We start from the raw sequence: 21,883 nt of genomic DNA, 5'->3' as shown, positions 1-21,883 counted from the left end.
GAACTCGCTGCCTGGGCGCAAGGCGCGGGGGGCTGGGGGAGCCTGCTCGGCCGGCTCCGAGGGCCTGCTCGCCCCGCCCGTCCCCTGGGCCTCCCAGTGCCTAGAAAAACAAAACACTTTAAAAAAATGTTTTTTTAATAACAGTAACTTACTCTTTCACAGCTCTGGAGAAAAGCTTGAAATCAGTTTGAAATCTTTCACTACCTCCTTAGAAGGATATATATGAGACTGCACTTGGGGCCCAGCCAGACAACTTGGGATAACTTACCTATCTCCAGACTCTTAATTTAATCATATCTGAAAAAAATTTGTTCATCTGTGGGATAACATTTACAGATTTGAGAGACTGTGACGTGGGCATCCTCAGGGGCTATTGTTCAGCCTACCACATGATACTAAAACTTAGTGAATCCAGCAGAACTTATTTCTTGTCATGCAGCTGGTATTCGACCCATTTTAGATGAGCATTGACTCTAGGTGTTGCTTCTTTTCCTGAGGTCATTGGACCCCAGACCTTGATCTTCTCATGGTAATGGCAGAAGCCTAAGAGCCTGACCATCCAGGCACATTTCAAGTTGTCTGGGTCATGTCCTTTTACATCCCATTGGCCAGAACAGGTCACCTCAGTGGGGTAATCGTGGAAGTTAAGAGGGGAAAAGATGACTGTTTGCTGAACTGTAATATAACCTCGCACAGAATTCTCTGTAGACAATAACTTAAAGCTAAACTAGCAACACTCTTATGTGGTAGAAGAAAGAAGATTTGGAGTTAAAAGCAAAGTTATTTGGTAATAGGACAGTTTTTGTAGTTCTTATTGGATAGTACAGTGGTACCTCAGTTCACAAATACAGTTCTCTCCAAAATTCTGATCGCAAATCAAATTGGACGAGAACTGAATCCAATTTCCCCGTAAGGTCAGCATTGAACCTAAGCATTGAATTTGGTTCAGTTCTTATCCACCTCGCTTTGCGACCAGAATTGAGGAAAGAATCAAGTTTATGAACCAAGGTACCACTGTAAAGTCAAGAAGCTATGTCTGTTGCACCATAGTCTGGCCGAATAAATATGTTCCTGAATGTGGCGACCCAAGAAGCTCTGAGAGGGAAACTCGGAGCCTCCTCTGGGGCACTTCGTCTGTGGCCATGATGCGTGGTTCTGTGGAGTCCGGGGTGTAGGAGAAAGCAGCAAGGCTTCCCACACCTTTGAAAGGCCCGGAACCTGCTGCCGATCTCTTCAGAAGAGGGCTGACCTGGCCATTACCCTCGGCTGCTGCACTAAAGCCAGAGCTCTGTGAACTACAGGGTCTTCTCTTCTGACCTTGCTCCACGGGCTGGTTCCTTACGTATCACTTGGAGCCTGATTTTTGTTCATTTAAGAACTACTATACAATATTTGCATTGATACAGTTTTTCAGTCTGTTTTTTCCTTTCCTCTCATTCCAATAATAGAAGAATTATATTATTCTCACAGGCCCAGTGGAAAGGGGGGTAATACACAATGGAATAAATGAGGTCTTTCCAAAGTCTTTGTCCTTTCAGGAGAAAAACAAGGATGTACACATTTTCCTTGGTCACTTGATAAAATTCAGAGACACTGTCCAAAAAAGAGGAAGTTTTTCATTAAAATCACATGAATCCCAGGAGTAGGATTTTCATCCCAGAATGAACAAGAAAACAGAAACTTAATGTACAGTACTGTATCTGCAGCTTAAGATGAAGATAATTCTTTTGATCTGAAAGGAATATTCTCAAAACCCAGGCTTTTTCATGTATCATGTTGCTTCATTGGCTGGTTGGCAACTTTTTCAACTGCAATCTCATGCTAGACTGCTCTAGAACCGTCAGCCGGCAGCATTGCCTTTGAAGTTCTGCGAGACCTGAGAACCATGTGACAGCTGCCAGGTATTTTCTCCCTTGAATATTCCACAGTTTGTACGGCTCACCCTCCCAGTTGTGTGACAGGGTGAGCGATTCCTTTTAAGTAAGCTCTGACACCCCACAGTTACTGAGCCCTGCTTGCCTGTCAGATTCCCTTAGGGCCTTTTTACAGACAAGACGCTCTTCTTTTAAACTTCTGATACAGTTACTTAGTTTATTCAAGCCAGTAGTCATGCATTCAGCACATATATTTATTGCTAGGCACTCTTTGGAAATATAATGATGAATAAACTAGAAATAGTCTTTGTCTTCATGGAGCCCACATGCTGGGCAGAGTGAAACAAAACATAAGTAAACAAAGAAATAATCACAAATTGTGATTACTATACTTATGAAAGAAGGAAAAGCTAGTTGAACAGTCATTTAGAGAACAAGGAAAATGTATTTTAGATTTGGGGAGGTCAAGGAAGACCTCTCTGAGTAGGTACCATTCATCTGTGACTTGAAGAATGTAACGTTTTGACCCTAGCATCCAGGCATACTGGTGCATACCTATAATTCCAGCACTCTGGGAAGCTGAAGCAGGAGGATGACAAGTTTGAGTCCAGCCTGGGCAACTTAGAGAGACACTGTCTCAACTTTAAAATAAAGGGCTAGGGCTCTTGCTCAGCGCAAAGACCCTAGATTTAATCCCCAGTACTGCCCCCCCCAAAAAAAAAAAAAATTACCCCAGGAAAATAGAAGGAGAGAAGATTAAAGCCAGAGAAATACACAAAGAGGCTGCGTAAGAAAGCGCTGGAACATTTGAAGGCCTCTGGAGCAACGTCACCATCGTGTCTGTGCTTCTCTTCCCCCTCTTGCTGTTGCGCATCCAGTTCTTCACGTGCAGCCGGGTTCACGTCGATACCAGGTTTCAGCTGGAGTTTGGGTTTTGGTTTTGCAGGAGGACACCGAGAGGGCAGCTTCCCAATGACTTTTTATACCCCCATTTCGGAGGAGACATTCTCATGATGGTTTCTAATAGTAACCCTTCGCAGTGCCTGAATAGGGAGGAGCTGATTTAGATTCAGCCCACTCACACAGACAGGAGTCCAGTCCTGTTGGATTCACCAGCTGTAACTGGCAACTCATTTGTATTTCAAAGAATCTAGAGCTTTTGTGGGCATTTCACAAATTTTTAATTACGGATAATCTACTGGAATGAGCACAACCCACTGCTATTCATGTGGTGATTATAAAGGCTCTCTGCCACTACTGTGATTGCGCTCTCTACCCCCACCTGCTTAGCGCTTACAGCTTCACAAATCATTAATTCACCGATGGACACATACTTGTTTTGAAAGTACGAAAGGCCTTTCTAGTATAGCAGCGGCAAAAGGAGAATCCACAGAGGCAAAGATTGGCCAATATTCTTACATAACATTTAAAAATGTTATTTTATTCTACTTCTTAAAATAATACCACTATTATTTCTTAAAATAATACCACTATCCTATTGCTTTTCAAATGCAAAAACCAAAATTGCAATTCAAACTGACACAGAGAGTAGTGTAACTGATTTATTTCACACAACAGGAAGCCTCTGCTGAGCCTTGTCTTGGACACCTTTGTTTTAAGTCTGGCGCCGCCTTGTGGTTGCAAGATTACAGCTAGCAATTTCAGCCAACTACCTCCTCTGCTCAAGGAACCCTTCCAGTCCTTGGACAGTCGCTCAGAAAAGTGAGGGCCAGGTGTGGTGGCATATGCTTATAATACCAACACTCAGGAGGCTGAGGCAGGAGAGTCACCTCGAGTTTGAGGCAAGCCTGGGCTACGTAGTGAGTTCAAGGCCAGCCTAGAGTATACAGCAAGACCCTGTCTCCCCACCACCAAAAAAAAGAAAGAAAAGCAAGGGATTTTACTGGCCTGAACCAGTAACTTTGGCCAGGAGATGGAAAAGGGCAACATGCTAAAAAAACCTTTGTAACTGTAATGAGGATACTTCTTTCATTTAAAAAAAGCCCATGCAAGTTCCTACCTAAAATTATGAAAATGTGAACCAAAAAAGGAATGAAGAAACAGTTACAAAAGAAATTTCTAATAGCTAGTAAATTTTAGAAAATTTGAATATCACTCATAAACCACTCTAATGATAGCAACACTATTTTAGCCTGTCATAATGAATTCTTTTTAACTGTTCACATGGTAGATTTTGGAGGTGGATGCTTTACTATGTGGCAGCTGAAAATACAAATGTGTCACAATAGCAATTTTACTTCTAGAACTTTAACGTAAATAATTTGTGTGTATGAATTATGTACAATGATATTACTAAAATGCTATTTATAACTACAATAAGTAGAAAACACCAAAAATACCTCACAACAGGGGACTGCTTAACTGAATTATATATGCATCTGTCAGAACGAGTGCTGTGTGATGGCTCAGGTCACATTACAGGAGGATATTGGACCACATGGGAAAATACAAAGCCTCGCAGAGCACTTGATGATCATTATATGGCCTCAGTTCATAAAGAGATATGTGTGGACTTGAGAGAAAAAGGAATACACTTGGCCATGTAAATTTTTAAAAATATAACCTCTCTAAGGCAGCGTGCACCACTAACAGCTTTAAAATATTTACTGGAAAATATCTAAAATACCAAGGACAAAAAGGTGGTCCCTTTAATTTATAAAGAGCTCGTACAAATTAATAGGAAATTGAAACCAAAAGGAAAAAGATACAAGATTGAAATGTGCAGATTACAAAAAAGGCTCATAAAATGTAAATAAATTTGTAAAATAATAGGTTCATCAGTAATAAAAGTTGGTTGAAAAATTAATCATATTCCTGTTATACACATCTAAAGTATGTTCTCATTTGATTGTTATGTAACTTAAGAAACCAAATTTTAAAATATGTTATAGGATATTTCTATGGGAAGAAATAGATGAAGTAATAGGTAATAGAGCTTTTCAGATTTATAGGTACAAGGTTCTATTCCTAGTAGGATTTTGAGTAATAAAGATACAGCAAATATGAAGTCTCAACATCACTGAACAAATCCAGCTTTTCTCTTTACCTGGCATGAACTACATCCTCCTCTTGGTTATTTCTGTTAGCTGCTATGTGATAAACCATGCATCTAAACAACAAAGCTATATTCTCTGAGCACCATCATTTTTGTCATTTCTGTAATTGAGTTATGACCAGTTTGGGCCCTCTAATTTAATCCTGTTATGTTCAACTTGTAAATTTGCTCTACCAAAAAAGTATCAGTCCTTAATTAGGACACATGTACTTATTCTGCCATTCCTCGTCTCATTGATTATAATCTGAAATAGAGAAATGAGGCCTGGACATACAGGTGCACACCTGTAATCCAGCTACTCAGGAGGCTGAGGCAGGAGCCTGGACAATTTAATGAGATCCTATCTCAAAATTTAAAAAATAAAAAGGGCTGGGGATGTACTCAGCACTCCTTGGGTTCAATCCCCAGCATCACAAAGTGAATGAATGAATGTGGAAAAAAGAAAACACATTTAATGTTTACTAAAAGTAAACAAGGGATCATTTTGAGATTATTCTCTTCCTGCGAGATTCTGAAATCCCAGGAAGCATCTTCACCAAGCGTCTTTGTCATAGTGAGCACTGCTGACTGCTGGTATGTTGGGATGCTGGGCTCCATTAAGGACCACTGTTCTCAACAGAAATTCTACTGGCAGCATCTTCTGCTGCCTCCAGCCAGAGCCAGGCTCCTAGTGAATCCTGTGAACATGATTGCACTTCTCTGCAGAAGCAGGGTTCAGAGGGCTGAAAAAAATGATTGTCTACAAAACCAAGCACTTGCCAGCAAAAATATATTAATGCGTGACTTAAGAAAACTTATCTCAAATGTATTCCCTCAAATGTAAACATTGCTTTGCAGAATGTTTACATGCACTGTATGGAGTTGGCACGTGCACATAACACATCCCAGTTCCTTTTCTCCTCCTCCTCCCTTCCTTCCCTCCACCTCTTGGCCCCTTCCCCTTTGAGAAGGATCTGTCTCCCTGCTTACTATTGTCTTTCTTTTTTACTCTAGATCCTTCATCTAAGAGAAACAGTGTGTTATATAAGCTTGTGTGTCTGATTTGTTGCGCTTAACATTATGGTCTCAAGGAGTATCTGTTTTTCTACAAATGACAAGTTTGTCCTTATGGCAGAGTATTATTACCCTATGGTGTATAAATACCACATTATCTTCTTTATGATGAATTATTAGTAAAAGAAACATAACAGCACAGTGCAAATATATATCAAAAATAAGTGCTTTTAAAACACCCATTGTCACGGAGAGCCTTTTAGAAAACTTTCAAGGATATAAAACCCCCTACAGCACGCGTGCCATAGATTCACCACCACTAGTGTAGGGCAAGTGTCTCACACAAGATGTGGCACATGACAGTGCAGTGATGCCTTCTGCCCTCCTCTGTTCTTTGTGCATCAGAACGAACCTCTGAAGTAGCATTTTGAAATTCTTAGTCAGTTTCAGTGTCTGAGAGTGTTGGTATATGGGCGTATCAATCATCTGACATGACATCCTCAGTGTACAGGGGAAGAATCTGAAGCAACAGAAGAAGTTTGGCTGCCCAGTTCCCCAGTGGGGTGCTAGCATCTTGCAGAGCAGGGATGTTACTTCAGAGTGCTCTCCTGGAGCTGTCCATCCAAGAGGTGCTGGACTTCCTAGGAACAGCCTCATTCTGGGGCTGAGGATTTCAGCTGCCTGAGAAGTTCATTTACGTGGTTGTGATGCAACCAAATCTTACATTTAAATAATTGATTAGTACATGTGAAACGCAGTGAATATACTCAGGGTGGGGTATTGGTACATGTACGTATTCCATCTTGATCCTCTCAGATCTTACTTTCCAAAAGATTTTTGAAATTGTAGTTGTTTCCCATTTAGCTCATAGGCATACTTGGTTTTTCTTGTGATACTGTAGATGTCTTCTGTTTCCTATTGTTGCCTACAGAATTCATAGGTACAGAAAGTATTTGACTAATATTTGTAAAATGAAAAATAAAAAGACACTGAATTCTAAGTGAAGCCACAATCATTGCGGTTATAGGCATCAAGAAAAACCGAGGGACAGAATAATCCAAGTGCCAGTATTGGGCTGGGGTTGTAGGTTAGTAGTTAGTAAACCACTTACCCAGCATGTGTGAGGCCCTGGGTTCATTGTCCAGTGGGGGAGGGCAGTATTTCCATTTTTTAAGAGTGTAATGATCACTTCATTTATATGAAATTGTTTAAAATATATTCTGTAATTGCTTTTCCTTATCCTTTAAATATACTTTTAGTTGTTTTATTCTGAAATAATAGATTTACAGAAAAGTTTCAAGATTAGTTTAAACAGTCCCTGTATATGTACCCTTCATCTAGGTGTGCCAAATACTGAAAGTTTATTAGAACTCCTTTAGCATACTTGGTCTTTGGTTCTGTCTCTCTTACTCTGTGTATATGTGTAGCTATTAAGTATACACACAAAGAGCCATATCTATATACTGATCTATCTGTGTGTGTATATTCAGTTGGATTTTTAACTGTTTAAGAATAATTTGCAACTAGTTTATCTTAGTTTGTATATAGTTGTTTAAGCTAAAAATAATTTGCAACTAGTTTATCTCAGTTTGTTAATAGAAAATGTGTATTATCTGTTTCTTTTTTGTAAGAATCTTTTGGTCTATGTCTTGTACTGAGTGGCTGTTTTAAAGATGACTTTACACAGTACGGTAACTGTTGTTGTTCTCTTATTATTTAGTTATGAAATTTAGTTTTAGTTTTTTGTAAAATAAAAAAGAAAAGAAATAAATAGTAATATGTTTTTTAAAAAGACTATCAAGCCAGGCATGGCAGTGCACACTTATCATCCCAGCACTCAGAAGGCTGAGGCAGGAGGGTTGCCATAAGTTTGAGGACAACCTGGGCTGCACAGTGAGTTCAGGGCTAGCCTGAATTACACAGTGAGATAGTGTCTCAGGAAAAAAAAAAACAAACGCTAAATAAATAAATAACCATCAAAATAAAAAAGATTAATTTGCAGACATAACACCCCTTATACTATAATACTTCCGTATTTCCTAAATACAAGTATATTCTCTTCCATAATCATAAAACAAAGTGTGCTAAAGAAAAAGTTCAGGAAGATGCACCATTTCCCATTCTGCTGTGACTTTTAATTAGCTTAGAGTTAATTAGCTTAGAATTTTTGAGTGATCTAGGGAACCATTCAAAATGGAGATCATTTGCAGGCCTCTGATGCAAAGATGTACAGGGTTATTTCTTTTAGGATACAAGTTGAAACATCCCTAGATGGCTCACTGGACTGCTCTAAAGCTCAGGCACTTGACCAAAACCTGGTAGTTCCATATCAAAAGGCAGTGCAGAGATAGCCTTGACCTGAAACATTTTGCAGATTAATCATCAGTTTTATACCTTTTCTTTCAGGAAAACAAAAGCAAGCAGTCACATCATTTTACTTTTTTTTTTTTTTTTTTTTTTTTGAGACAGGGTCTCCCTGTACAGTTCAGGCTGGCCTTGAGCTCACTTTGGAGCCCAGGCTGGTCTCGAACTCACAGTGATCCTCCTGCCTCAGCCTCCTGAGTGCTGGGATTACAGACATGTGCCACCACGCCTGGCTTGTCATTTCATTTTAGAATGTTGAAGAAGGATGAATAAACAAGAATGAATCTTGAAATGTCCAGAATTATTAAGCCTATTAACTAGACCAATTTTATTTTCATTTATCTGCCAAATAATTGCAGTTTAAGCTTTTGATAGTCCCTATTGAAGCATTCTTCTGATAGTATTGACCAAAAAGTTCAATTCCTTCTTGAATTAGAATTCTGAACAAAGAGGTTGTCAGATCACATCCTCATCATAGTGAAGAAATCATGAATAAGCAACAAAGCTAAAAGATCTGGACAAGGCGATATATAAAATGTGTGTGTGTGTGTGTGTGTGTGTGTGTGTGTGTGTTATAAATGACACTTTAAATGAATCAACTACTTGGCAAGTTAGCCTCCCAGACCAGGGTAGGACAGCTCTGAAATGGTCATTTCTAAATTACATTCCACATGCATATCCACCCCTACCCATCACAGTAGTTAAGTTCATCAAGACAGCTTATGATGACCAACTTACCTGTGCTCTATGTGTCTCTCTTTTAATGCTTTTATATTTGTTCATTGGCTCAGGCCTTGGTTATCTCATTGCTTCTTAGAGTTCCCCTAGGTCACTTCAAAATATCAGTAATTTATTAAACTAAGGGCTTTCTTTTGGGATTACACTAAAGATCTATAAATTATACTCACTGGATCTTATTTTCTTTTTGACACATATTCACCTGTTACGCTGGTGAAAACATGGGCATCCACATTGTTTAAGTAGCACACTGGATTTTTATTCATTTTGTCCTTAGCAGAATGACTCAGGAAGCTCTTCTTTGAGTCTTGCTTTAATATAACTCTCAGGAGGGCCAAGCCTTCCTTCATCAGTCATGAATTACCCGAGTTTGGGTGGAACTGTCTAAGTTGGGCGAGCTATGTGAGTATCAGAAGTAAATTCTGTGTAGTCTACAGTTTGCCCAGAGTTTACCCTGATACCTAAATAAACTCTAGCACCAGCATCACCACACAGGGAGCTTATGGGTAGAAATGAAAGAAAGACATTTGTAAAGACTCTCTGGGCATAGAGGGTCCGAGAAGCCGAAAATTTCACAGTTTCAGGCTGTAAAAGCAGAGAATGTCCGTTCAGAGCACAGGACAGCTATGAGATAGTGATTTGTCCTGACAAGAAGACAGCCCAACACCCACGATGACTGGAACAAAAACCACAAAACACGCGGAGAATCGGGGCTGGGAGAACAGGCCTGTGATTCTGAGACTAAACCAAAGATACATGATTGACCTGCTTCTTACAGAATGTAACCTAGAGTCCTCACTCTTTTGTGAAGCATAGTTTGGGCTTTAATGACAGCCAGATGTTGCTTTGAAACACCTGACCACTGGGAAGTGTGCACCACAAGGAAAAATGGCAGAATCAAGATGGCACCCTACAGTATCTGGCTGAACCTGACAGTTGTGTTTACAGCTGCTCTTAACACCTCGGAAGAGCAATAAAGGAATACAAGGTGAATAACTCCATGAGAACAAACAAAAACATAGAGCAAGCATCAACAAATGAGAGGTGACAACATAGTTTTGGAAGTGAACGAGTGGTAACTCCCCCAGGCAGGCAGGAAAAGTACCTGAAGATCTAACTGCGCAGAGGATGTGGCAGGGAAGCAGGAGAGATCATTGGCCGAAGGGCTGTAGAAAGATTCAGGAATAGGAAGGACCAGGCACCTCTGTAAATGGGTGAGGGGTACAGCTGGAGGGTGGGGCTGGTTTAAAATCTGCATGAAGGAGCGTTAGACTGCCAGGTCACCTCTCAGACCTCACAGAGCTAAGTGACTGCCTCGTCTCATTCTGATAGATGGGACAATTTACTCTGTGAAGAAGTTGAGCAAAACAAGCTCTGGGCTTTGGGACACCAGACTTAGTGGAAGAGAAGGGTCAGATACCATACTGAAGCCAAAGGTATTCAAGTATAGACTCTGAAGACTAGGATCGCCAACCCCACCAATTCCTTGTCGCTCTGAGAATTCTAGAAGCAAAGAGAAAGCACTTTATCTTGCACATTTCTCTCTTTCATGAGTGTCTGCAGTCGGCCTGTCATGGCTGTCTCAGTATCCTGAGTCAAATCAAAATGTCTACCTTTTATGGTCATTTTGACTTTGGAGAAGAGCCAGAAGTTACTCAGCGCCAGATCCTGTGGATAGGGTGAATGAGGACCCACCGTAATGTTTTTATGTGACAGAAATTAGCACAAATACTTTAAATCAATGGCAAGACAGTCACAAAAAGGAGGACTTACAGAGTGGCAGGAACAACTGGAAGGGTGTATTCAAAGAGAGAGGAGTGTTTTGAGGGGGGTTAAAGATAATGTTGTTTACTATAATACATTCTTTAAATTTTTAAAAATGTTCCCCATATTTTCTTTGTCACATTGGGAGGAGAGTTGAGAGTACCAGGGGAACTGGACACAAGCTGGACTCTTCGGTAGGGTGGTGAGGGCTGGTCTCGTTGAGAAGGTAACAGCTGAGCAAAGACGCAGATGGAGGAGGAAGTAATCCGGGTGGCATCTGAGCGAGTGGAAACGGCCAGCAAAGGTCCCAAGACAAGAGGGTACCTGGCCTTTTCAGTGTACAGCAGGGGGCTGTTGTGGAGGGGGTGAGCCAGGGAGGCTCCAAGGGAGATAGAGCAGCAAGGAAACACTGCGAGGTCACTTAGGCCGTGTGGGCCATGGCAGTGACTGTGGCTTTTATTCTGGGGCAAACGGAGAGCCACACCAGAGTTCCAAGCAAAGAAGTAGCATGATGTGACTTTGGGCTTAGGGTCACTAAAGGTTGCTCTGGCAGCAATGTGGGATTTAACACATAAACAGGAAGCAGGGCTGGGCGTAGTGGCGCATGCCTGGAATCTCAGCACTCAGGAGGCTGAGGCAGGATCACTGTGAGTTGGAGGCCAGCTTGGGCTGCATAGTGAGTTCAAGGCCAGCCTGAACTACGTAGTGAGTCCCTGCCTCAAAAAAACAACTTTTTTAAAAATAAGGAGTCTGCAGTGTTGCCGCAGTGCTGTGTGTACTTCGGTTGTCCCATCAGCACCTCTGTGGTGGTTCGTTCTGGTTGTTAGTGTGACTGCCGTGAGACACACCTACTAGACTAATAAAGCACACGCCTGGGTGTCTGGGTGGGCCATAGGAGTGGGACCTTAGGGACTGTAACTGGCCCCTGCCCCCTCCTCTCTGGCTCTTTGACTCTGCTTCCTGGCTGCCTGAATTGAGCGGCTTTCCTCCGTCACGTCTCCCTCCACGGTGTTTCTTAGAACCAGCCAACCAGGGACCAGCACCTCTAAAACTGTGAGCTAAAATGAATCTTTCCTTCCCTAAGTTGTGCATTTTGTCCCAGGAATGGGAAGGTGACTAAGATGGTCTCTTGCCCTCTTTTTTTAAGTGGCTGCTGCCCTCTCCTGCCACCCCGCTCTCTTCTTCTCCGCCTGACATCACCAGGCTGTGTCCTCCAGCAGCGTCTGGCTGGTTCACTTGGAGTGTTAACCCAGCCTCAGCTAGGAGTCCCTTCGGCTCCCTTGTTGTCTGTTGAACTGGTCAGGCATGTGAAAATGAGTATTAAGCATTTGTTTATGGAACATAGCATTTAATTTTCTGCTTTCTGAAGCTTTGTCATCAGGCAGAGTCCTTTATGGAGTTAAGTCAAGCAGAGAAAACTTGGTGTGGCTCTCACAAAAACCAACCATTTAAACAGCTGTAAACAAAGAAGGAAAATGGGAAAATCCATCTTACACCTAAAGCTCCATTCTGAGAATGCTTGGTGGAAAAATCAACAGCAACTTTTCCCCCATGCAGATACACAAAATTTTATAGGAACATAAACTATTTCAACCACATATGCTTAGATAAGGGAAGACACACGACTATTTTCTCCATAGAATAATTTTCTTCTGTAGTTTTTCAGGGCTACTTATTCTCTGATGTTAAAAACTAAAGCCTGAGCGAGATCTGATAAGATTGCTGATACAACTATAGGTACAGAGTATTCATTTCATTTCCTGCCAAATTGTGTGAGATGAACAAATATCAAGTGTAAAAACAACAGTGAATATGACATCAACCCCAGAGTCAAAAAAGGATATAGGGGCTGGGGATTTAGCTCAGTGGCACAGCACCTGCCTGGCAAGCACGAGGTCCTGAGTTCGATTTCTGGTACCAGCGGTGGGGGGGGGGGAAGGATGCCTACATGCCATAAACTTGAAGAAGTATCATCCAGAAAATGAAAAATTGGGCGAAATTGAAGAAAAGGTGCTGAAAAATCAGTATGTTCTTCAAAAGGAAAAATGGAGCATGGAGGTACAAGGAGGGAATTCTGAAAAATCCCACTGCTGTAAAAGTGTTGACATGAAGAACAGAGTGGCTGACCAGGGGAAAGGCTAGGAATCCCCACTGCTTAGCTGGGGATGCTTTCTTCAAGATTGCTCCCCCACGCAAGAAAAGGTTGCAGCGTTGGCCGTATTTCCTTAAAATAAATGGGCAAGAAATGGGGGAAGCATCTGCTAATAATAACTATTACAGCCAGGGATATAGCTCAGCAGCACAGTGCCTGCCCAGCAAGTGCAAGGTCGTGAGTTCAATTCCCGGTACCAAAAAAAAAAGAAAGAAAGAAAGAAACTTCTCCTTAAAAAAAACTATTACAGCTAAACCAAGAAAACTCCCACCAGGCAAGGAAAAAAGCAGCAAGCCAGAACACACAGTACCTCCAGACTCAGGGAAGCCTTTGTTTCATTAGAATGAAGGGAAGGCCTGATGGCAGCTACCCAAAGCCCCACGTCCTTCCCCACTGGGCAGCTGAAAGACCGCAGAAGACTTACAGACCACGGACATGCTCTCGGTCTTCTAGGTAGAAGAATAAAATAAGACCCAGTCAAGCACTGTTTGGGACAGGTGGTAGGCCAAGAGTGAATGGCGCTCATTCCTTAGTTTCCAGCTCACACTAGCATGTGACTGAAGCAAAGAAAAACCTACATGCGAACAAAGAAGGAGTGAGGAAGACAAGGAAGGAAGGAAGTCAGGAAGGAAGGAAACATGGCATGGCCTGCTACACGAAGATGAGACTTGCAGATACTCACAACATCTTGTGCCAGTGGTGGCAAACCTGTGGCCCAGGTGCCACTGCAGGCTGTTTGTCATTGAGTGCTCTAAAAGATTCACCATCGCTGGCCTGTGCTTACTGATTGCTGACTTCCCACTGGGCACTGTTACAGCGCTTTGTGTGTATGAACTCTGTTAATCCTCACCGTACCATAGGTAAGGACCATTATTATCCCCATTGTACAGATAAGAAATCTCAGGCACAGAAGGGTGGAGAAGCTTACCCAAGTCTACACAGCTGGGAAGAGTGGGGCCAGGATTTGGACAGAGGCAGCCTGTGTCCAGAGCCTGTCCTCCACTGCTCTGTGCTTTGCCCCAAGAAACAGACAACATTTGAGACCATCGCTTTGTTCTCTTGAGGAAATTAAGCAGAATAGAAATTCTCTGGCCATGTGCCTTTTCTTGAAAGCTGCTGGAAAAAAGAAAATCAAGAAACAGAAAGATAAGCACTCGGGAATCAATGTAGAATAGTTTAAAATCTCCCAGGATGGGAACTGTGAAGAGAACCTAAAGAGCAGAAGGGTATGGAGACTCTCAAATTGTAGTGTGCCTGACAGTGGAAATAGTAGTGCTGGTCTCTGATAGTCTATGAGGGGAACTGACAAAGGCAGCAGTAGATATCCTAGAAAATAAAGCGAATTTGATCTGCAGTTCCTTACAGGGAAACATAAATATAGATGATAAAGGAAGAACAGCCATATTCCTCAGCAAATGAACCAAATTAATATGTACTATATAATGTAGTATAATATAATACATATAAGATTATCTACTCAGTATATAACATTGATATGATATGTGTGATGTAAACACTATCCGTTTGAAATTTTTTATGAACTATCACTGGGATGAAGGAAGAAACATAAGTGATGGGGAGAGAGCTGAAACTGCAACTTCTATAATTTGGATAATTTCTGAAAGGAAAAAATAACAGCCTGTGCGTATTATTTATAACTGTGACAAATACCAGAATACCAGAGTAAGCAGCTGCAAGAGTTTGTATAGGATGAGGCTGTGAGGTGGAGCTGGACTAGGTGGGTGAGGGAAAGGGCCACTTTCTTTTATTAGAAGCGTTTCTTCTTTTCAACTCCTCAGAACTAAATAAATCAAAAACACAAGGCTGGGCGTGGTGGCACCCACCTGTAATCCCAGCACCCGGGAGACTGAGGCAAGAGGATCATTGCAAGTTGGAGACCAGCCTTGGCTACAAAGTGAGCTAAAGGCCAGACTGAACTGCATAGTGAGACCCTGTCTCAAAAAGACAAAAAAAAAAAAAAATCACAGGTGAAAATTTAAAGATTGTCCTTTAAAAAAAAACTTACAAAATTTTTTTAAGAATTGCTAAGTAATCTTAACCATTTTTTAATAAAACACTCTATAAAGCACTTCTTGGAAATTAAAGATTGATGATGCAATTCCAGGGAGTCTTAATTTCTTTTGCTTTAAGAAAAAAAGAAAAGCCAGCCAGGCGTGGTGGCACACGCCTGTAATCCCAGCACTCCAAGAAGGCTGAGGCAGGAGGATCATTGGGAGTTGGAGACCAGCCTGGGCTATAAAGTGAGCTCATGGTCAGCCTGAACTGCACAGGAAGACCCTGTCTCAAAAAGACAAAAAAAGGAAAAAGAAAAGCCACAAACAGTATAGAACTTTGAACATGTGTTTTGTCAAAAAAACTGAATCACACACTTCTACCCTCTAATTGTATTTTTTTGGTTTTTCAAGATATTAAAAGAAGGGCCTTTATTTTAGTGCCTAGGCGGAGGCGTAGTGCAGCCATCTGTACAGCGCATTCAGCTACAGGGAAGAGAGCCGCTTAGCTACACCAGTGCCATGTGAGACAGACATGGAGAGAGTTCTCGTTGCTTCACTGTCCTTAAATAATCTGCGTACATGTGAATCCTGGGTTCTCATCACAAATTGTGCATATGCCTTGTTCCCCTTATAGATCATAGATTTTCTTGACTCCTTGGGATTCCTTGACAACCTCCCCCCATGCTGTGTGCAAACAAATCTGTCTTTACAGAGCCACCGGCTGAAAAGGGAGTACATAGCAAGCCCATGGTGCACCTTTAAAGCCTGCAAGAAAACAGATCCTAAACAACCAAATAAAAGAGGCCCTGTGCTCAAATTTTTAAGAGAAATTGGTGGGCATAGATGGGGATTTTAGAAGAAATGAAAGAAACCTTGGGGAGTCTGGAGAACCCATCCTGTGGCCTTTCAATTAGAGGTTGAAAACCTTGGCCCTTTCAGATTGGGGATGAGGGAGGGAAATAATACAAAACCTAAGAACCAGAGTGGTTATTTAAGGTACAGCAGTAAATAGCACCTGCAACATAATGGTCTGTGCGCTTTTATCAAAGAAAGCAGGTAGCATGGGGTCATAGAGCGTGGTAGGAGAAAGGAACAGAAAGACTGCTGGAAATACTGTAGGAGAAAGAATAAATTTGGTGATTGCAGGGACATGCAGGTGAGGGGCCAGTGGTGAAAATTACATCAAATTTGATTTGCTCAAGAGGTTGACAAATGCGACCACCTGGACACAAGATCCTGAAAAAAAAAGTCTCTAATTTCATGCTTGGGTGAAGTTGGCACTGACACATTTATAAAATGAAAGGTTTCTGAGCACTGGAAACTCATAATGAGGACTCAGATATTGGTAATCTGTTTTACCCTTTCCCAAGAAATCCTTCTGAATCCTTGGAAGTTCACTTCAAGCCTGGGAAGAGGGGATGCACAGGCTGTATACGAATCCGTCTGTAAATCCAAAGTGATATTATACTAGTAACCAGGGTGTGAATCTGTGTGAAGCTAGGTCTCACAAGAAAACTATAGGTACTTATTTTGTTTGTCTCTGACTCATCTTGTTTTCCTTCAACATTCCTAAAATACTTATCCACAGATAGTTGCATTTTGGCTTTCTTCTTTTCATGACAATGAAATCAAAACAAGACTGCTTCAACTCATAATACAGTTCTAGGTAGAGCCGTGAGCCCCTAGATGCCTGGAAAAAAACTGACATGAGTGCCAGCGCCATCTGTTGGTGATGGATAGAATTGACATGTTTTGGCCCCGGCTGGTGGGTGCACAGGCCAGTCCCCTGCAGTTAGGTAAAGGAGCTTCTGTAATGCCAAAGTCACACACTACTCAGCCAGCCAGCAACGTTTTCCTTTCTCTTTCTCTATTGTGAAGGTGTGGCGGGGCACGCTGGCCCGCATGCGGTACAAGAGGACAAAAGCTGCCCTGACCATAATCAGGTACTACCGGCGCTACAAAGTGAAGTCGTACCTCAAGGAGGTGGCCAGACGCTTCCAGGGCGTCAAGACGATGAAAGACTATGGGAAGCACGTGAAGTGGCCCACCCCTCCTAAAGTGCTGCGTCGCTTTGAGGAGGCCCTACAGGCAATTTTCAATAGGTAAGAACTTGCTGGCGTGCACCACATCCATTCGTGGCAGCACAAGCCACAAATCCTAGACCCTGATAATTGGCTGAGTTCTTTACTATTATGGTGCTTATCTTTCCTTTCTGCCTTTAGTTTTATAGATTTTGCTTTCCAAGAGTATCTACTTACCTCTCAAAATAATGGTATTGTCAGCTGTAGCTATTTGCAGCTACATGCCCTGAACCCTAGCTCTAACCTGTGTTTAAGATAAGCTACAAGCTTGCTGTCTCGACTTTCTGTTACTAGCAAAAAAAGAGAGGGAGGGAGGGAAGGAAAGGACAGACAGACAGATGGGTGGACCCATCTGTTAGATTCACCCCATGTAACTCAAACTAGCAAATCCATTAATCTTTTCAGACCGGCAGTGCTCAGTCTGGCTGTGCCTTAGGTTCATGAGGAGTTTCTGAACCGCTAATGCCCAAGGCCACTTCCAGAGAGCCCTGTTTGATGGAGCTGGAGGTAGACCCCAGGCAGAGGGCCTTTTAAGGTTTTCCAGGTGATTTTAAAATGCAGCCAAGGGTGAAAAATATACAAAGCTATTTTTTTGTTTGTTTATTTGTTTTCCGGTACCGGGAATTGAACTCACGACCTTACGTTTGCCAGGCAGGCGCTGTGCCCCTGAGCTAAATCCCCAGTGCTATTTTTTTTTTTAAATAAACAGCCATGTAAAATTTGCTACCTTCCCCACTGGTCCTCATTTTATGACCTGGCCTGAATCTGAATCTGCTTGCATAAGTCTTTTCTGTTTTGAGCTTACTTTGTTGCCACTGTGCACCAGACATACAGTTGGCTCTCAGTACCCGCAGGCATTGGTTCCATCAGTCCCTATGGATACTAAAATTCATAGGTAGAGGTGCTCAAATCTTTCCTATAAAACAATATAGTATTTGCATATAACCTACACACAAACTCCCACATACTTTAATCTCTGGATTATTTATATGTAAGGAAATGTAAGTGCTGTGTAAATAGTTGTTATGCTGTCTTGTTTAGGGAACAATGACAAGAAAAAATGTCTGCATGTGTTCAAGAGTCACAACTATTGTAGACCTAACTGCATTTTTGACCCAGAGTTAACTGAATCTGTAGACGTGGAATGTGTGGATATGGAGTGTTGACTATTCTAGCTCTGCCTTAGGTACAGCCATCTAGTCATGTGAACTAAGCTAGCAGGGCTCAGATGTAATCATATGGCATCATTTTTACAGAGAATACTAGTTGATATCCTGAACATAAAAGAACTAATCTATAATTCTGTGCCAAGTCAGATTTCATCTTCTGTAGACTTTGCTCTATATAACTGATAGAAGGTATCAGATAAAAATTCATGAGAATCAAACTCTTTAATATACTATATGCATTTTTAAAAACTAAATGCTCATAAAAGAAAAAAAAGAAATAATATAGAATTATTGAAAAGAAAAGTACCTCATCTTCTGTAGACTTTGCTCTATATAACTGATAGAAGGTATCAGATAAAAATTCATGAGAATCAAACTCTTTAATATACTATATGCATTTTTAAAAACTAAATGCTCATAAAAGAAAAAAAAGAAATAATATAGAATTATTGAAAAGAAAAGTACCTCAGCCTTCAGTTCTCAGATACAGCCCTCTAAGTGTTAGTTTTTAATCTCTGCAGGGCTTCATGTGTGTGTGTGAGTATGTATGTGAGACAGGGTCTTGCGATGTAGTTCTGGCTGGAGTTGAACTCACTGTGTAGCCCAGGCTAGCGTCAAACTCACAGCAATCCTCCTGCCTCAGCCTTCTGAGTGCTGAAATTACAAGCATGCGCCACCACACCTGGCTCTGCAAGATTTTAATGCACAGATAAATTTTTTTCATGAATGGTATCACCTGTAATCTGTATTTTTTACATAATTTAAAAGTAAACTGTATTTAAATGCATGCTCATTTTTAAGTGAAATATATAAGCTGTAAAATTGAAATCCTCCATACCTCCTTTGTCTTCCCCCCATTTTATTTCCTTCTCCTGAGATACCACTCATTCACAACTAGTATTCTTCTAAGCCTTTGTCTGTACACTTACGAAACACAGGCACATATTGTAAGAGGCAGTATGACAGAGCAGCTGAAAACACAGACCCGGCATCATTCTGCCTCTGCCACTGGTCTAGCTGTGTAACTTTGGGGAAATGAGTTAACCTCTTGATGCCTCAGTCTTTCTTTAGAAAGATCATGAAATAGCACCTGCCTCATAAGATTGCTGAAAGCTATAAAATTAGTAAATATATAAAGCATTTCAGGTGCCGCCTGACATGTAGTAGATGCTTTGAAAATGTTTGCCCATACTGCATGTGTACATACACAGCTACACGCCATTCAGGCTTTCCCCTCTGTTTTTTAGACAAGCAGGATTATATGTATGGGTCTACGATTTAACTTCAAAAACAGTCACAAAGACCAGCCCATGACAACAAACATCTACATAGTATTTGTAATGGCTTGATTTTGATTAGATTGTGGCGATCTTTTTAGATTTTGAGGTTTTATTTGTGGCCTAGAATGTATTTATTTGTGTAAATTCAGTTTACTCACTCAGTTCATGCTTACTGAGTACCTGCTCTGTTGCAGGCACTGGCCTCAGTTGCAGGGATAAAGTGACAAGCAAGAAAGATGGGAAAGACAGTCCCAGCCACCCTAGGGTCACTGCTAGTGGACGCGCCGGAAATACTGCGTCCGTTCTGCTTGTCTGTGCGCACGTGCATGCAGATCTGCTCACTCACTCGCTCTGAACACATCTTGCCATTTGTATTCAATCTAGTGAGGAGTCAGCAAACATTTTTATAGAGGGCCAGTCGTACATATTCTATGCTTTGCAGGCTACATATGGTCTCTCACATGTTTGTTTTGTTATCATGTAAAAATGTAAAGATTCTTCCTAGCTTGAGGGGAGCACAAAAACAGACCATCGGCTGTATGTGACGCAAGATGTATTTCACCAGCCCCTGATCTTGATTTTTTTTTTTTTTTTGATCTGTGAAATACTGAAAGAAGTGTTAAAGGGTTCCACTGTTATGGGGCGGGGCGGTATTTTTGTAGTTGTGGAATCTCAGTGTGTCTAGTGCTTCTGATCTTTGCTCCTCCTCACAGTAGCTCTTTCTAATCCAGCCTGCATTGTGCTCAGCCTTGTCCCCTTCTCGTGTCATCAAGGCCGCTGGGGTTAGTGGTTGTGGCTGTTGATGGCTGCGCACAGTTTTAGGTGGTGGTTGGCATAACCAGGATGAGAAGTCCATGGCGCTGTCCATTGTAGTGGCGATCAGGTCCTCAATGCCCCAACGTGCCTTTGTCCAGGGCTCTGAAATCAGTCAGGTTGAGCCTTGGCCTGCACCATTGTGGGCATCGAGGAGGGCGCAGGTTGAGCAAGCGAAGAGGCTGGAAACAGAGCAGCAGTAGGAGCAAAGATCTCTCCTCCCAATGGAAGTTGCCTCTCCAGGGCTGTCTTCGTCACTTTACTCATCCCTGAGACATAGTACCTGGCATACAACTTGAAGGGTTTGGGTCATGGTTTCAGAAGTTTCAGTCTGTGGTCTGGAAGCTCCAAGGCTGCGTGGATGAGGGGCCTGGGTAGAGGACAGCTGCTCATCCCATGGTAGCCAGGAGGCGGAGTAAAGGGAGACGCTGGGGCTGGGGTGAGGGGAGGTACTCTTCCAGGTCCTCTCTCCAGTGACGCACCTTTACTGACCAGATCCCGCCTCCTAACACCAACTCAGCTTTTAACGCATCAGTGGCTGAGTGTAGTGCCCCCATGATCCGGTCACCTTCCAGTCACCCAAGATCTAAACCATAACATCCCACCCCTGTCCCTCCAAAACTTCATGTGCATCTGTCTTTATGCAAAATCCATGTAGTCCAACTCTTAGGGTTGCCAAGGTTTTAACAGTTCCAGCATTGCTGAAAAGTCCAAGTCCAAAGTCTCCTTTGAGACTCAAGGTAAACTTTGCTGTGAATTCCTGTAAACTATCAAAAAGAACATTGAACACTGCTGATATACAGTGGCACATTCCCAAAGAGAGAAACAGGGATAGGAAATTTTAGATCTTGCTGATTTACAAGGTGCTCTCAATGCATCTTTCCCATTGTCCTGATGCAGAGTATTTGACTTTTTTTTTTTTTTTTTTTTTTTTTGATGCTAAACTTTTCAGCAGCCATTTTCTCCCTTGCTGCAACTTTGCAGGCACTTCTTTTCTGGCAAAAATGCAGACTTTTTAGATTGGTTTTTTGTTCCTGTTTCTCACTGTAGATCTTATTAAAAGCTACCAGCAGTACCTATGCCACATTGTACCTATGTTGAGCTGCTTTGAAATTTCCTCTGCCAGACTGAGTCCACTGTCCTTAGTCTCAGTCTCCTGCAAAGTCTCAGGACACAAGCAAAATGTGGACAAGTTTTGTGCTAGAGTATAATACACATGATTTTGAGTCCAGCTGCCAGTGGGGTTCTTGTTCCCCACTGAAATCTCCTGAGGCTGGCCTTTACCATCTGCATTTCTATTAGCATTCTGGTCCTCATATCTCTAATCAGAATCTTCTGTCAAGCTCAGTTTATAGCATTCTAGGGCTTCACAAGCTGGCAACGTTATTTTTTTTTTATTTTAAAAAATAAAAGAAAAAACATAATAACAGACAGACATCCACTTACAAAATAGCATAAGAATAATACAAACAAAAGAGTTACAGACAAAGTTGTAGGAAATTAACCATGGTTGTTGTATTACTTATTGATAACTTCAACGTGGTTTCTCAGGAAAACAAATAGA

General features: G+C 41.8%; 1 protein-coding gene across 1 annotated transcript in view; it reads left to right on the top strand.

The window, feature by feature from the left end:
• The window catches only part of Myo1d (myosin ID), a gene marked incomplete at its 5' end in the record, with an annotated part of 338,988 nt that overhangs the window by 169,178 nt on the left and 147,927 nt on the right, over window positions 1–21,883 (top strand). Inside the window, 1 exon segment of the mRNA XM_005402828.2 lies at window positions 16,855–17,078. Coding sequence (XP_005402885.1) covers window positions 16,855–17,078 — 224 coding nt within the window.

This window comes from Chinchilla lanigera, unplaced genomic scaffold (assembly GCF_000276665.1).
Source record: "Chinchilla lanigera isolate Chin_1 unplaced genomic scaffold, ChiLan1.0 scaffold00080, whole genome shotgun sequence".
NCBI lineage: Eukaryota > Metazoa > Chordata > Mammalia > Rodentia > Chinchillidae > Chinchilla > Chinchilla lanigera.
This window is presented reverse-complemented; position numbering and strand designations above follow the sequence as displayed.